The sequence below is a fragment of the Vipera ursinii genome, assembly GCF_947247035.1.
Source record: "Vipera ursinii genome assembly, chromosome: 4".
NCBI classification, from domain to species: domain Eukaryota; kingdom Metazoa; phylum Chordata; class Lepidosauria; order Squamata; family Viperidae; genus Vipera; species Vipera ursinii.
The window spans coordinates 90,294,837-90,312,190 of record NC_139514.1 but is presented as its reverse complement, the minus strand read 5'-3'; the positions used below and the strand labels follow the sequence as shown (position 1 = coordinate 90,312,190).

The 17,354-nt window shown below is 36.8% G+C and overlaps 1 protein-coding gene across 3 annotated transcripts in view; it reads right to left on the bottom strand.

Moving 5' to 3' along the window:
• Positions 1 to 17,354, bottom strand: part of RASA3 (RAS p21 protein activator 3) — a 139,745-nt gene that overhangs the window by 82,179 nt on the left and 40,212 nt on the right. For 2 of the 3 annotated variants that reach the window (XR_014492481.1, XM_083362289.1), the window contains exons 2-3: positions 13,482 to 13,599; positions 6,220 to 6,323 (exon numbers count right to left, since the gene is read on the bottom strand). Coding sequence is in view for 2 of the 3 variants with exons in the window: in XM_083362289.1 (XP_083218415.1) it covers positions 6,220 to 6,323; positions 13,482 to 13,599 (222 nt within the window). In the remaining variant the exon portion in view is untranslated. Of the gene's footprint in view, positions 1 to 6,215; positions 6,324 to 13,481; positions 13,600 to 17,354 lie in introns of those variants that run through there. The other variant, XM_083362290.1, reaches the window with a different exon arrangement.

The window sequence follows — 17,354 nt, the reverse complement described above, 5'->3', positions numbered from 1 at the left end:
CAGAGAAAGGTCAAGAGATATTTGGTTATATCAATGGACATAAGCAATACCCTAAAAGTTTGGGATCTGTTTATTATCATAAATCCTGCCTTTGTTAAGTCTATGTGAGTTCTGGTTTCAGGCTGGCAGACAAGTTTCAATCCATCCATTCATCCTGGATGAAAGTGCCTTATATGGAAGGAAAACATATAGGTATGGTAATATTGAGAAAATGTTTCTCTTTTTGTATGTCACACTAGCATCCAAAAAATAGTAATGAGCACTATCTGGGATTGCCATGGTGATAGACTTTGCATTATGCAAGCCTGTTACATCAAAACAAAAATAGAGACAGTGGGATAGGAAATGGGCAGCTTAGTGTCAATCTAATCAAGCAGCCCAGAACAGCCGTAAATCCTACATTTTCAACTCTTAACAAATATATAGACAGAGAAGACAGCCTTACATTTCACAGATAAAGAAAAAAACCCTTTGGAAAGTTTTTGCAAACGAAGTCTGGTAATACAACCTTGCAATACAAATATATAAAATTGAATGTGTTGGATAAAAATTAAGACCCAGGAAGCAGGTTTTGTTTCCTCTCTTTGTTTTTTTTTCCCTTTGGGACACATACTGTTGTTTTCTTGTTATATTATTTTGTTTGTAATGCACACTGCCCAGAATCTTTATGGGATCTAGCAATCTTAAAAATTTGACAAATAAATACATTCCCCACTAAGTTTTCCCCCACTCAAACTTTTCTTTGATTTCTTTCTGAATCTCAATATGCAAATATGTATATCCTAGTGTTGCCATTTGTTAGATTATCCCATACAACTGAACTTTTTAAGATTAAAAAACACTTTAATATTAAAACATTTACATTTAACCAGAGAAGTATACAAGATAGCCAAATAATAATAATAATAATAATAATAATAATAATAATAATAATAATAATAATAATAATAAGAAGAAGAAGAAGAAGAAGAAGAAGAAGAAGAAGAAGAAGAAGAAGAGGAAGAAGAAGAAGAAGAAGAAGAAGAAGAAGAAGTAGTTGGAAGGGACCCTTGGAGGTCATCTAGTCCAACGCCCTGCTCAGGCAGGAAACCCTATACCATTTCAGGCAAATGGCTGTCCAGTCTCTTCTTAAAACCTCCAGTGTTGGAGCATTCACCACCTCTGGAGGCAGGTTGTTCCACTGGTTAATTGTTCTAACTGTCAGGAAGTTTCTCCTTAGTTCTAGGTTGCTTCTCTCCTTGACTAGTTTCCATCCGTTGCTTCTTGTCCTGCTTTCAGGTGCTTTGGAGAAAAGCTTGACTCCCTCTTCTTTGTGGCAGCCCCTGAGATATTGGAACACTGCTATCATGTCACCCCTCACCCTTCTCTTCATTAAACTACACATATCCAATTCCAGCAACCGTTCCCTATATGTTTTAGCCTCCAGCCCCCTAATCATCTTTGTTGCTCTTCTCTGTACCCTTTCTAGAGTCTCGACATCTTTTTTACATCGTGGTGACCAAAACTGGATGCAGTATTCCAGGTGTGGCCTTACCAAAGCATTGTAAAGTGGTATTAGTACTTCACTTGATCTTGATTCTATTCCTCTGTTAATGCAGCCTAGCACTGTGTTGGCTTTTTTGGCAGCTGCAGCACACTGCTGGCTCATATTGAAGTGATTGTCCACTAGGACTCCGAAATCCCTCTCACAGTTACTACTATTGAGCAATGTACCACCTATACTATACCTGTGCATTTGATTTTTCCTGCCTAAATGTAGAACCTTACTTTTTTCACCATTGAATTTCATTTTGTTAGATAGCGCCCAGTGATCGAGTCTGTCCAGATCCTCCTGTATTTTAAGCCTATCTTCTGGAGTATTGGCTATTCCTGCCAGCTTGGTGTTGTCTGCAAATTTGATGAGTTCCCCATCTATCCCCTCATCCAAATCATTAATGAAGATATTGAAGAGCACTGGGCCCAGAACAGAGCTCTGGGGCATCCCACTACACACTTCCTTCCATGTAGATGCAGTTCCATTGAGGACCACACGCTGAGTGTGGCCTGTCAGCCAGCTATGAATCCATCTGGTGGTGATGCTATCTAACCCACATTTTTCTATCTTATCAAGTAGTAGGTTGTGATCTACTTTATCAAATGCCTTACTGAAGTCCAAGTAAATGTATATCTACAGCATTCCTCTGGTCCACTAATTTTGTCACTTGGTCAAAGAATGTGATAAGATTTGTCTGGCATGATCTGTTTTTGACAAACTCATTGTCAGGACCCACCTCAATCCACATCTTAGGAAATAAGAACTCTTGGATGCAAGTTTAGTCCAAAAGGAAAATGTTTACTAGGATGGAATCGATTGTGGGAATACAAGACGGAATCTGAGAAAAGTTACATTTCAATCCTATATAAACCATTCCCATTCCAGCCCCTCCCCTCATCCATTTGGTCAGGCTGTCGTCAGTTGCTAGGTGTCAGGTCCTTCCATGGGAAAGGGAACTCTCCTTGGTTTTATGGTTATTGCTTTCCTTTTCAGTTGTAAATGAAGATACAAACCAGACCTGTCTGTCCCCCTCCCTTCCCCCGTTAAAACATCCCCTGTTGTTTGAAAATCGCTTTAGTAACCATCCTCTCCCCCCCCTCGAAGAGATGGCAGAATCCCCAGTAATAGCACATTGTTCTACCTATACAATTATGAAATGAGATATAAATGGATTCTGACATTACCCATGTTGACTTTTAGTGATGACTTTCTTTGCATCTAGGTGTTCACTGATTTGTTGTTTGATTATCTTTTCCAGAATCTTCCCAGGTATTGAGGTCAGGCTGATAGGTCTGTAGTTTCCAGGATCTATTTTTTTCCCTTTTTTGAAGATGGGAACTATATCAGCTCTCTTCCAGTCCTCTGGTAGTTCCCCAGTGCTCCAGGATCTTTGAAAAATATAGTTCAGTGGTTCTGAGATCACGTCTGCCAGTTCCTTGAGAACTTTGGGGTGTAATCCATCTGGTCCTGGTGATTTGAACTCGTCTAGGCTGGACAGGTGTTCACTTACCATTTTTTTGCCTATCTTAACTTGCATTTCTATTCTGTTTTTTATGGCACTGATTTTGGTAGGTTGGACTGTTTTTCCTTTTGTGTAAAGACAGATGCAAAAAACGAGTTAAATAGTTCTGCTTTCTCCCTGTTGCTTGTCACCTTCTTGCCACTTTCCCCCACTAATGGACCAATCATTTCCTTAACTTTTTCTTGTTTTTTATATGTTGAAAGAAGCATTTTTTGTTATTTTTGACTTTGGTTGCAATCCTTAGTTCATTTTGAGCCTTAGCTTTCCACACTTCATCTTTGCAGGCATGGGCTATTTGCTGATATTCTGACTTAGTTATGTGCCCCTCTTTCCAATTCTTATACTTGTCCTTTTTATCTTTCAATTCATCAGAGAGTTCTTTATGCAGCCATGCTGGTTTCTTTTGAGAGCTGTTATTTTTCTTCTTTGTTGGTATTGTACTAGACTGGGCCTTTATTATCTCACTTTTCAAAATTTCCCAAGCTTCTTGAGTTGTTTTCCCCTTTAGGATTCTCATCCATTGAAATTAGTTCTTTTAAAGTCCAAGACTCTAGTTTGGCTGTGTTCTATTGCTTGTGCCTCCAGAATGTTGAATTCCAATACTGCATGATCACTTCCCCCCAAGGTTCCTGTGGCTTCGATATTTTCTATCAGTTCATCTCTGTTTGTGAGAATTAAATCCAATATGGCTAATCCCCTAGTTCCCTTCTCTACTTTTTGGGAGAGAAAGTTGTCTGCTAGGTTTGTCAGGAATCTGTTTGATCTTCCACTTGGTGCAGAGTTTGTCTCCCAGTTGATATCAGGGTAATTAAAGTCCCCCATTATTATTGTGATGTGCTTCTTACATACCTTAGTTAGCTGACTAGCAAAAAGTGTTAACCAATAGGATTTTTTCCAGTAGATTCAGGACTGAAATTATAGCATGGCATCTGCAGTAAAGGTGTGATGACCTAATTGCATCAACATTGCCACTACATACTAGTCTCCTAACTTAATACACAGGTATATACAATGCAACATTTTTATGTTTGCAGCTTTTGCAAAACATACTTTGATGACATCTATGGAAATATGAGAAATATGCAGCAGATACTTGACTACGCTTCAGTAATTCAGTTAGGTCAAGATCAATGTACAATCCCACAAAAAAAAAAGACTGAGGCTAAACTTTATATTATGCTTTCTCACCTTAATAAAATCCTAATTCTTTATACCTGCATTATGTGCTATCTTGGCAGATTTGCAGAAGCCAATAAAAACATAACAAAACATGTTCTGAATTGTAAGAAGGTTTAAGAAATTAGAAAAAGAACTGCATTCCAGACCATACAATTTTACAGGAATATTTTAAATGAACACTTTCTTTTCCTCATTTCCCTACCCACTTTTCTTCCTTTGCCTGAACTTTGCTCAATGTTTTCCTGACTGCTACAATGCCTTGAGAATTCCTAGCAGCACCTCTGCTGAAGAAGGAAATATCCTAATCCTTAATCCCTTTGTTTTTTGCTTCCAAAATATCCTCCTGACTCACTCCTTTTGTTTTCTGCTTGTCCGAAGGAAGGAAGGAAGGAAGGAAGGAAGGAAGGAAGGAAGGAAGGAAGGAAGGAATTTCCAAAATGTTCAAAACTTACTTTCTTCATATGTTCAAAACATCACCAAAACAAAATGCACTTTTATTTAAAATGCAATTCAAGTGAAACATTCAAACTAAAATTAAATAAAAGTTTAAAGGAATACATCCATTTAGCATTAACCAATATTGATGGATCTCTTTATCTATTAGTTCATAGCATGATCAGATTAACTGTTTCTTTTCAAAACAGAAGTACTTTTTGAAAAGCTTTTTTCATCTTACTCAGAATAGAACTTGTACAGATTTTTATTTCGAAGGAATTTTATCCTTATTATTACTTTATATAGTTATTTAAGAACATAACTGTTATATACTGGGTTCGTTGCTTGATTGACGAGACGAGGCGAGTGAGTTCAGCAAGAATCATTCTTTAACTGCTTACAGGAACTGAACTGAGAAACAGGGCTGCGAATGCAGCTATTTATACCCTGGCCTCTAGGTGGCGGCCAATAGGTTTAAAGCAACCTATTACCACCCTAGAAACAGCCAATGGTGGCGCTGGAGACGGGTTGTCTGAGAAGCTGGGAGCCGTTAGCCAGCTTCCCTGCTTATTTATTTATTTATTTTTATTTTATTAGATTTATATACTGCCCTTTCCCGAAGGACTCAGGGCGGTTTACAGGGTATTTAAAACAATGAGTACAAAAGTTAAAAACAAATTTAAAAAGATTAAATTATCCCTTAAATTAAAAAACCCGTTAAAAATTCTCAGCCTGGGCCAGAGAGCTCAAAGAGCCAGGTCTCCAGGTCCCGGCGAAATGTGCGAAGGTCGGGGGCAGTCCTAAGCTCCACGGGCAGCTGGTTCCAGAGGGCAGGCGCACCCACAGAGAAGGCCCTTCCCCTGGGTGTTATCTGCCGACAGTCTTTTATCGGCGGCACCCTGAGAAGACCCTCCCTGTGGGAGCGCACTGGACAAAGGGAGCTTGATGCTGGCAGCAGGTGTTCCCTCAGATATCCCGGACCCAAGCCATTCAGGGCTTTATAGGTCATCACCAGCACCTTGAATCTCACCCAGAGGGCAACCGGAAGCCAATGCAGCTCGTGGAGTAGAGGTGTTACATGGGAGTATCGGGAAACCCCCATCACAACTCGCGCGGCCGTATTCTGCACCAGCTGAAGCCTCCGAGTGGTCCTCAAGGGCCATGTAGAGAGCGTTTCAGTAGTCTAGACGGGAGGTAACGAGCGCATGAGTGACTGTGCATAGGGCATCTCGGTCCAGATAGTGTCACAACTGGAGAACCTGGGCAAAAGCCCCCCTGGTCACGGCTCCTATATGATCTTCAAAATTGAGCCGTGAATCCAGGAGGACGCCCAAGTTGCGAGCCCTATCAATGGAAGGTTGCTTAAACAACCTTCCAGCAATTAACCCCATGATACTCTTTAGTAAGACAAAACCCAATACATTACAATAACCCTAAGAATACAAGATATTTTATTCAGCACTGTTGATGACAGCTGTGTAGACATACAGAGCTTTTCCCTAGTTAAAATAATTAAGATTGAAAATTGAACTAACATAGAAACACATACCAATGATTGAATCCCTGCGGAAGACATCTCTATCGAAAATGTAAAATGACAGATGTCGAAAACTCCGTGGAATTTCACAGTAAAAGTCTTCTCCATAGAAAGGGCTATGTAAAACAAAAATAAAACACTTTAGTATAATAGTTAGAAGCTGGAAATCATCTACTGTCAATTTTCCCATTAAAGATTTTACCTGGCACCTTCAATTTGCCTACTCCTGTCTCATTCATACCACAACTGCCCTAAGGCCTGTCACTTCTTAAAGCTATAAAATTTATGTGGCTTCAAAACATAATATATCACACCTTCCAAACTGCTTTGAAAGTTGGATCTTTTTTATAGCTTGATTCTTGAAAGTGGAAATCCAAAACTGCTTTTTCAAGGAAGTATACATATACCCTTATTTTTCCAATGTTGTAAACCTTAAAAGAACACTATATTGCAGTATAATTTTATATATACATAAAGCATTATTCCGGACAACAGGCCTTGCATTTTTATAGAAAAAGAAAATGTTTATATACAAATTAAGGTAATTTGGCCATTCTCACATTTCAGACTGTATATATACTGACCTAGAGATACATCAAACTTCTTTTTCTTTGTTACAGAATTGCCCTAAAATAATTATAAATACCACCCATTTTTTTCAACATAATTGTTTAACACTATCCCATTGTTCAGTAAACAATCTATCATAAAAAATAGGAAGTACTCAGCAAGTTATATGCATTCCATGTACAAGCAGTTGGAATGCTATTACAAACATATTAAAATAATAGCTGCATATTCCTTTATTTTTTCCACACTCTTTTTTAATTATCTTGTGAGGGGGGACGTGGCCTCCTGCTGCCATGATAACACCTCTCCTACTTTCTCTGAATTTTAGTACTTTGTCTTATCTCCTTTTCCATTCCTTCCCTTTTTATCAACTTGACAATCTATGGGCACAGCTGAAATCACTATGCAGCGAGCACCAGCCTTTCTTCTATCCTGGAGTCTGCTAAACATTTTAGGACTCTAACTCTCAACTAGTATGGACAACCAGAGGCTCCACATTCAGAAGGTTGATATTTCTACTGCACAGAATATTTATTCTAAGGGTACTTAAAGTGCACCTACAAATGATGTATTTCATCCCCAGATAATCATTTCAGGGTTTATATTTAGAATGAGGAAGAAAATATAAAATAAAATCCAATGGAGAATACAGTTGAAGAAGTACAATTTGAAATATCAGTTCTCATTACTAGGTATATTCTGAACATATTCAGAATCCTGGACAAGCCATTTCAACAGTATTTGCTGTCCGATCTGACTAACTGGTACTATGTCACTCGTTTGTGGGTGTCTTTCCCAACTAGGAATTAATCTTATTCAGCACAAGGCAAAAAAATAATTTTATATTTCAGAAGAGCTCTTGAACAATTTCTCCTCTTCCAGGCTACTTAAAGTGCTATTCTCTCCTACAGAATTCAAGTTAATACTGTAGCAACTGTTGCGAGCCTAGACCTTTTATGGGTATATCTGTAACTATGATCTTCCTAATTAGCAATGAAGCTCTAAATAAGGAAAAATTCATTTGAATCAATTTGTTCCTGAGTCTTTCCGTGTTGAAAGAGAGCAAGCCCAAAGGGAAAAAAGCCACACACAGTTGTTGGGAGTACCTATTTTTTTTAAAAAAAAGTCTTATTTTTACAGAATTCCTGAAAGAATACATATGGGAAGGTTGTGACATTCCCACCAATACTAACAGTCATATGGGCAACAAAATCATGTTATTCAGTGGTTTCAGAAGAACTTTTAGAAGCAGCACTTTCTATTTCTACTTGTCCAAAGAAAAATGCTAGAAGAATGCAGCCAAATTGACACTGGGAAGATCTTCAAGAACAATATATTCTTTGTAAGAGAAAGCTGACCCACAGTGCATTTTTCTGACTAAAACAAGTACCTCTTGAACTATCAAACTACTATAACATTGTTTTAGAGCAGTACAAACCACATATTTTAAATATCAAAACAAACACCTACAGATGCAAATAGAAAATATTTAAAACTAGATTCAAAGAAAAAGAAATATTTACATAAGGAATTGAATGAAATCATGCCAAAAATAAAACCAAAGTTTAGAACCATACCAGGGCTTTTAAAAACAGCCTTTGGAGCCTACCGAAAACTGAGCGCAGAGGGAATTGCTTTCTTTATGCAGAGAATTCATAACAGAAAGCTTTACTCTGAATAAACCCACCACCTTTACTTTTTCATGATAATGGGACCTATAGAAGAAGAATGTTTGAGTGTCACAAATTGCACAGAAATGTATGTGTGATAAATATAAGAAATTCATGATTTGATATTTACTACATGTTTCAGGGAATTCTTGTATACCTAACAAACACCTGTATTTAAAATCAGATTAAAAATTGATTACGTTTATATTGAAACTATTATGCAAATATCTATCAATTAATTTCCACAAATCCTTTCCTAATTTGAAATTGTCAATTACTAAGCTCATTCACAAAATCTGACTAAACTATGGTTGAGAAACAGTAAAAATCAGCTTTATGGCCAATAGGATTCATTAGTTTTCTGGACTTATTCTTAATTGCAAGATATTTCACACACATACTCTTAACTAGTTTTTAGATAAATTCCATATCCAAGGCTGTAACACTTTTTTTAGTTTTCTTTTAATGTATTCTTTTACAATGAAAATGATTTGGTAAGAAAAAGTAATAAACATGTAGATATAATAATTGTCATTCATAACTATATTTTTTCATAATTTAACCTTTTAGCTCTGCAAAATATTGAATTTCACTATAATGTAAAACCTAAAAGCAAACAACTTCATATCCAACTCTATGAAATTCCTTTATTAGCTTGGAATGAAATGTGATAATTTTAATAATGTTTTGGAGGCTTTCTCCCTCAATTATATTATCTTACAACAGAGTCTCTCAGGTAGCATTTGATCAGTTTATTAAAAATACTGTTACATTTCTCAAAAGGGAAGAATTATGAATGCAGTTACATTGCAACCTTTACAGTAACTAATAATAAGAGATCCCAAACTGAATGTCTCCTATGTGGCTTGTAAATGAATTTTAAAAAGAAAGTAATTAAAAATGTCACAGCGAATGTTATATTCTGTGGCAGGAATTTACATCATAGAGTTAAAATAGAAAGAAACCAAATATATGTATGAAAAGTATGACATGCAATGTACAAGTAATTAGTAAAGCATATGCAAAAGTTTAGGTTCCCTTAGTTAAATTGCATGTTTCAATGAATTCCTATGAGTAGAAACTGACACAGCTTCTATACTGTGAAGTTAAATGCATCTTTCTGCAAATGTAAATGCACCCTTGTTTTTTCTGTGTACCGTAATTTGTTTACAGATTCAAAGTAAGAAATATGGCATATGCAAAAACTGGGCATCCTTTCAGGCAGTACTTTGTAAGGTCTACTTTGATAGAAATAACTGCTTATCAGTGTTTCATGTAGCCAATTTTTTAAAAATTTTCTATTTAAACTTTGGATTCCCCCCCTAGATGTCTTCTATCTAGCTCAGAAAGATTCTTAGATCTACTTGCATGCAGTGCAATTTGGGGAGCCTTCTCCACTGAAAGTTCTTTGTATGCATTTGATTCTGCTGTGATTCCCAGCAAGTATAGTCAATGGCTGGTCTCAGATAATGTAAGGTAGAAGATAAAAAAGACATGACACTACTTCTTTGTGCATTATGCAGTTAATTTAAAAATAACAATAACTCTGGAACAGTTTCTTTTGTTCATGTCAATTCTTTTTTGGAATTTTTTAAAATCAATTTTTTTCATTTAAATTAAATTTAAACGATTTCAATGCTTTAAATGCTTTTTTGATGTTTCACAGCATGTGACTTTTTAAATTAGAAATTTAGAGGTGAACATTGGTAGGACCAAAAAGCAATGCCTGAGACATCTCAGGAACTTAATAGAAGAAATCTAAAAGGTCTCACCCTTTTATTTACCTTCTCTCTTAAAAAAAAGTCTGGATAAAAGCAATCTCTTCCCAATTTATTTTATCAGCCAATAGCTATCTTTGGCTAGGTGTAAGGCTCAACAGACAGAAAATGGAAAAAAAATCCTGATGTTTGACTGCCTGACTGGTATTGTGTCAATTGTGGTTCAGATGTAAAATCTGACAGAGAAAGGGAGGAACATAGTATGCACTAAGTAAAGGTAAAGGATCCCCCGCACATGCGTGCTAGTCGTTTCCGACTCTAGGGGCTGGTGCTCATCTCCGTTTCAAAGCTGAAGAGCCAGCGCTTGTCCGAGGACGTCTCCGTGGTCATGTGGCCGGCATGACTAGACACCAAAGGCGCACGGAACGCTGTTACCTTCCCACCATAGTGGTCCCTATTTTTCTACTTGCATTTTTATGTGCTTTTGAACTGCTAGGTTGGCAGAAGCTGGGACAAGTAACAGGTGCTCACTCTGTTACGCAGCACTCAGGATTCAACCAGCCAAACTGCTGACCTTCTGATCGACAAGCTCAGCGTCCTAACCCACTGAGCCACCGCGTCCCTATAGTATGCACTAGTGCAGGACTTCTCAACTGGTGTATGCATACTACCAGTGGTAATTTAGCACCTGGCAGGTGGTATGCAACCCCTAGCCAAGTGTAGCTGGGGAGAGAACGAGCTAAAGTGGCGCTGCACAGGCCTGGAGGAGATCAGCTGGAGCTGCAACGCTTGGCAGAAGCCCCAGGATCTGAGTGCGTGGCTGCATTCTGGTTGGCGTTTCCAGTGCACCCGGAAGAGAAAAGGAGGAGGAGGGCAAAGAGAGGAGAAGCTATAAAAGGAGCAGGTTTTGGCGGGAGAGAAAAAGAAAGCATACGGAGAAAGAGAAGAGACTTTTGTTAGTGAAGGAGAGAGCAAGCAAGTGGCCTTTGCGAGCAAAGAGCGACTGAAAGAGCGAGTGAGGGGCTTGTCCAAGCAGCGTGTGAGTGAATGGGAGTGAGAAAGAAGCTTGTGCGAGCAACGTGTGAGTGAATGAGAGCAAGCAAGAGGCTTTTGCTAGCAAAGGGTGGGAGGGTTGCCAGTGAAAGGTAAGAGAAAAAGGGAAAAGTGAGGTGGAGAAGGGGAAAAAAAAGAAAAAAAAAGGCATTGACTTCTGAGTTCTATTGTTGCAGTAGGAAGGAAGCATTAACATTGAACCCTAACTTTTTTACTTTTCCATATTATAAACTAGCCATTTCTATAACAAGAAATGATTCTAAGCAGTAAAGCCCAAAATCCCCCCCCCTTTTATTTTAGTCATCAAGTTTTTGACACCTTGCTAAGCACTGGTGGTATTCAAATTTGTCATGTCCTAAAAGTGGTGCAATCTGTGAAAAGGTTGAAAAGCCCTGAACTAGTGGTCTATCCATGTGGAAGTATATTCAAGAATTAAGACAAAACTTGTTCAAGCTGCTGCTACATTCAAATGCTTCTCTAAAGAGAAAGAAGCTTGAAGTGGGATTGTTGCCCAGGCACTGTAATGTTAGAAGAACTTTGTTTTGTTGTGTAGTTATTAGGGAGCAGCTTTCATGCATGTGGGGATTTTTTTCCTGTAGTGTACATAATCTTCCATACTTCTAACTTTGCAAAGTGTGTATCTGACTTCTCCATGGGAGACAGAATATTCCCAGCTTCTGAACACATTCCATAAGAATGTTGTAATGAAATTCTAAGAGGAAAAACTTAATCTAATCTGATGCCAAAATGTTAAATGTAAAGCATAATGTATGCAACATTACGCTTTATATGTACATAAAGAATCCATCAATTCCCTTTGGTTTAAAAACCAAGTATTCATGTTTTAAGCACCTGTCAGAAAAGAAAAGGATTAAAAAATAAGCAAAACTAATACATCCAACCTCAAGTAGAGTAAGTTGTTTAAGATGATGTGTCAACTCATATGATAAAAATTGTTTTAATATTTTATGTTGCATGTCTCATCATGTATCTGTCACTGGATGTTCTCTTTCACATACTGAAGTACTTCTTTAAACTACCCTATTAACACAAAAGAACAAACTGAACATTATGCATGCCTGGTAATGCTAATCATGGATGTCTTCTCTCTGTTTTTATGAGCATTTGTAAATTCTCATTAAATATTAGAAGTTTGAGACAAGGACATCTATGCTACTTTAGTTCCCAATACCAAAGAGTCCCCCTCCCATTCCAGGCATATGACAGTTATGAATCTGCTTGTTAAAAATAAGCGCAGACCAATGTCTATGTGGCTGATGAAGAAAAGGCAGAAAAGGATTCTTATAACCTAATTGGGCAGCAAATGTTTGGGACTGCAGACTTTAAAGATGCTGTTTGGCATGAGGTCCAGAATTACTTGCAACCAGTAAGTGAAAAGTAAAGTAGAAACTTGTGCTGCTGTTTGAACCTTCCACGTTCTTCTATGTGACAATTCTGCTACAGTGGAAAACTGCATATTCATATAATTATTTCCTGAATATAATATTCAGCAATGAAGGCAGATCTTGTTACCAAATGTATATATTAATTTAAAGATTCTGTCTTTCTGTCCAAGGCCTGTTTCCTAAAAGTAGGAAAGGGTCTTTTTCTGTATTGTTCCCAAATGCCTCTCTTGAGGATTAGGAAATCTGTAAAGACGCAGCCACTTCTGTTGGTGCTTAAGTGTTAGACAATTTTAGACATAATTCTTGCTTGGCCAGTTTCTATCCATACATTAATGGCCCTATCCTACTCCTGTTTTCCTGGCAATATGCACCATAATTTCACATATGGAAAAAGGCTGTTGTATCTCCACAGACCCTAATCTCACTCCACATCCCTATAATCACTACGGAGTCTCTTCCCCACAGCCATCTTCATTCATAGTGGGTGACTTTGGGTCAGTCACCTTCTGTCTGCCTAGCCTGCTTCACAAGGATGTAATTGTAGGGAAATACTGGAAGAAGGAATGGCATTTTGTATACTATCTTAAGCTCCTGAGCAAAGGCAATGTACATACATCGAATATATTAATACAGAAGCAAAACAAAACAGAGTAACTTTTGTTTTAACAATTGGAGGAAGAAAGTTCTTAGGGAACTGTTGATTTTATTGAGCATTACTGTTTCTGCATTATATTTGTGCTCTATTACATACATTAAAAATTGCTTGATGACAGTTCCCAGTTCACAAAACAGAATACTGTGCCTAAAATAAATTAAGGTACAAATGCTGAAATAATTTAAATTCAGTGAAATATTACCATAGTGATTTCTCCACTATTTTGGTCCTGAAAACTTCTTCCTGGTCCAAGTTTACTGTACAATAACAATCCCGCATTTTGTTTGGCCCTGGATACGTAGGAAGATTCTTAGCTTCCCCTAAAGACAAAAAAAGAAGACATTGAGTGCTGATACAGCTGACAGATATTCATCTCATAAACTGATGTTTTAACTGAATATATCCTAACATGTGCAATATGCTTTGTTCAAGTTGGAGTACACATTTAAAAGGTTAAGTGCTTTAAAACTAAGGTATGAAACTAAGTGTATCATACTCCTGCTAGAGAACTGTTTGCTAATCATGTTTGATGGACATTTTCACATCATGGTGCCTCCATCTTATCCCCAGCCCAGAGCCACCCTTAATTGTTCCAGTTGTCACGATTTCCTTCTTCTCCCAATACAAAATTCCCATGCAGACAATCTTGGGTGCCTCAAGGTGAACCATGTGAAAACAGCTATCACACTCAGCTCCAATCAGCCCATCAAATGACACAGGGAAATGCCACCTTCCCATCCACTGCTGGCTCTGTGTCTCTATAGCCATTTTCAGTTTATCTGCAAATGAAACTGGTCTTGATTTTTAAATTCTCAGAACTGTCAGCCAGGAATCCTGCTATTTGCTTTGGGGGGGGGCGGTATAATTTGTGTGTGGGTGTTCACAGTTTGTACTAGGAAGATCTTAAATTAGGAAAAGTATATGAATCACACATACTGTACATGCAAAAGTGGGATGGGGATGGGAGAGAAAAGACTTTATAGTTTGTGCTCTGGTTTATAGTTTGTGCTTTATATTTCATATCAGCTCTTCCAATCACTTTGGCCAACTTTGGGAAGAGGGGTTGGTTCACCTTCTATTTCTCTAAAAGGACTTTGAAATGATTACAGATGCTGCCCTTTAGAGAAATTACAGGTTACTACAGATTTCTGGTAGCACCATCTATGAAATCATTGGATTCTAAAAAAAAGAAGAGCACAAGGCAAGGTGGCACTACTATCTACATAATGTTATGCTTCATGCTAGCTTGAGACTGCAATAGGGAAGGTGACAAATTATGGAATGATCTAACATTTGTATGAGTATAGTCTAGGGAAATAGCACATATGCAAAAATGTCAAAAACATGGCAATCGGATAAAATCTTAAGAAAAATTATGCTATAGGTTTCAGGTTTCTCAGAACTAAGCAAAACTATTCAGTGGACTCTAATGTTCTTCTAATGCCATAGATTTAATCCCCAGAAAACAAAAGCTACATATCAAGAAAACAAAGAATTTGGATGAATATCATAAATAGAATACATATCCAATATATGAACTACTCTTGTCAATTATTTTAATAATCATAAAACTATGAATGACCAAATTGTAGCTATCTTTTGGTAGAAATTACATAAAGACACAACTAACAAGCTGGATGCAACTTTCAATTTAATCAGCTTTCTCACACAACAAGAGGTTGGCAGGCAAAGCTCACATTATGAATAGGTCAGTTGAAAATTGAGGGTTTCAGCTGTTAAATCACTGTGCAGATGGCTCTGCATGATAGGGTTTAAAAACAGCAGGTTTTTTTACCTTTAATAGTGAGAGAGATGTGGCTGTAACTGCACACATCAATACACATTCATTTAGGAATTTTGGTATTTCAAAATAAAGCAAGAGAAATAATCCAAAGGAAGGGAAAGTTTAATCATCATTTCCTTAAAAATTAAAGCTTAGTTTTAATGTGCCAATTGGTTATACTTTTTTGCATAGACATATCTATTGGATTCCCCCTAACATAAAAGAGCTGGGATTGATAGGGATAAAGTGCTATTATGACTTGAATTATGCATTCAAGTACTTTAATTTGTAAAGCTTTTTTGATCATAGACATTTTGGATTTTAGTCTTTGCAGCCTTTGGGCATTATCTCATTTAAGACTGAGGCTATCTACAACAGCAGAATTTAAAAGTACACTGCTTCAAAAAATACTATTTCATGCTTTTTTTGTTTCTGATCCTTTATGATTTATAGAAAAACTACCAGCAGCAGTATCCTGCCAAAAATCCATGAAATCCACCTTCTTCCCTGCCATCCCCACCATTCTGACAATGGGGGAATGGTTTTAATAAGTTTTGAAAGCTTAAACAATATATGCTTTATAAATGTACAAAAAGTTCCTTTTAATAGTCTCAGATATCTAAGTAGAACACAAATTATGCTGGTCATTTAAGCAATCTTTCCTGCACACTTTTTTATTTTAATCTCTCATCATCTTTGCCTTAAAAAACCTGACATAAGGCGTAAAGGCCCTCTTCTTCTATGTACGTTATAAAGTTGGACCAAGAAATAGAATTCCAACTTATTCTTTCCCTTGTATGACATTTTGGCATTTGCACTCTTTTTGATCTCGACTGTAAAAACTACAGAACTGTGATCTTGATTTTTTAGTTCAAACAGATATTCTTGTTATAAAGTGAAACATCTTAATTAGATGCAAAGCATTAAAGTCTGTAAAAGTCTTCCCAGTTCATGTTCTTCTGTTTATTCCCAGAAACACGCATGCTATTTTTACATATACATATTAATAAAATATTCCATTATCATGCATGATTTTGATTTCAGGTTTAAGTTTTTTAACAGATACGGTAATCATTTTCTGGCCCACCAGCAGAGATATATATTTCTGGGGTGACTTTTAAGTCTCTTGAGGCATTCCTGAGGAAAGCTCACTGGCTTAGTATTTATCCCTGACAATGAGAAAGGAAGAGCATTTTGGCTATCTACAAGGAACAAATGGTGGAAGGTTTTCAACCCATGCATTCCAGAACTCTGTATTTCTCTTGACCTAGCAACTACATCTAACAGAAGCGGTTATTTTAACTTCTACATGTATCATTAGATGGGAAGTTTTTTTTTTTAAAAAAAAGGGAATGCAGAAGGACTGTCTTACCTTTTCTGCTTCTGCCCTACTCAACATAAATTAGCAAGATTAAAGAAGTCCTTAATTCTTCCTCCATGGAATCACTCTACTTACTTCACTAAGGTGTTATAAAAACAATTGGTTTTTATTTTCTTCCTATGGGTACGACTCCTACTTTTAAAGGAATATGGATTTCCTTAGTGCTGCTTATGAATTATATTGTTACCTTCTGAATTTGTCTCAGCCTTTCCTAATCTAAAGCATGCATTTATTTACAGTTTTATTACAGTGGATTGAAGCTAATTTTTTTCTTTCAATTTCTTTTTTTGTCACTTTAATCATTAAAAACATTAAAGTTTTCTTTTAAAATGAAGTGCAATTATAATGAGATAAAATTAATTTAGAAGTCTGATGGAATGTAATTCAACTAATTTTTTAAAATGTCAATAAAACAAAGCAAAACAAAAACTTGAACTAAACTGTAGAATTGAACTATTTCCAATTTGTAATCAGTTTTAGAAATACATTAATTATCTTAATTAGAGGAGAGGAACATTTATCTTATCCTATCACACATGCAGTGGGCCTCAGCATCCTAAACTGGCCTATTTTTATGTTAACGAAGCTGGCAATTAATTTTAGGAGAGAGAAACAAATCAATAGAAGTCAGTCTAAACAGTTTTGTTGGAAAAAATGAATCTTGCAGTCTTTTTTCAGCTCATTTTGTCATTTGATTTTGTGTTTCTAAATCCAACCGTTCCAAATGGAATGAGAAAACTATTATCTTGTAATACAGGCAGTCCTCAATTTACAACTATTCATTTAACCACTGGAAGTTGGTTGAAAAAGCATTGAAAAAGAACTTATGACTAGTCCTTGCACTCACAGCCATCATTTCCATGATCACGTGATCAAATTTTCGGTGTTTGGCAACCAGCAAGTATTTATGA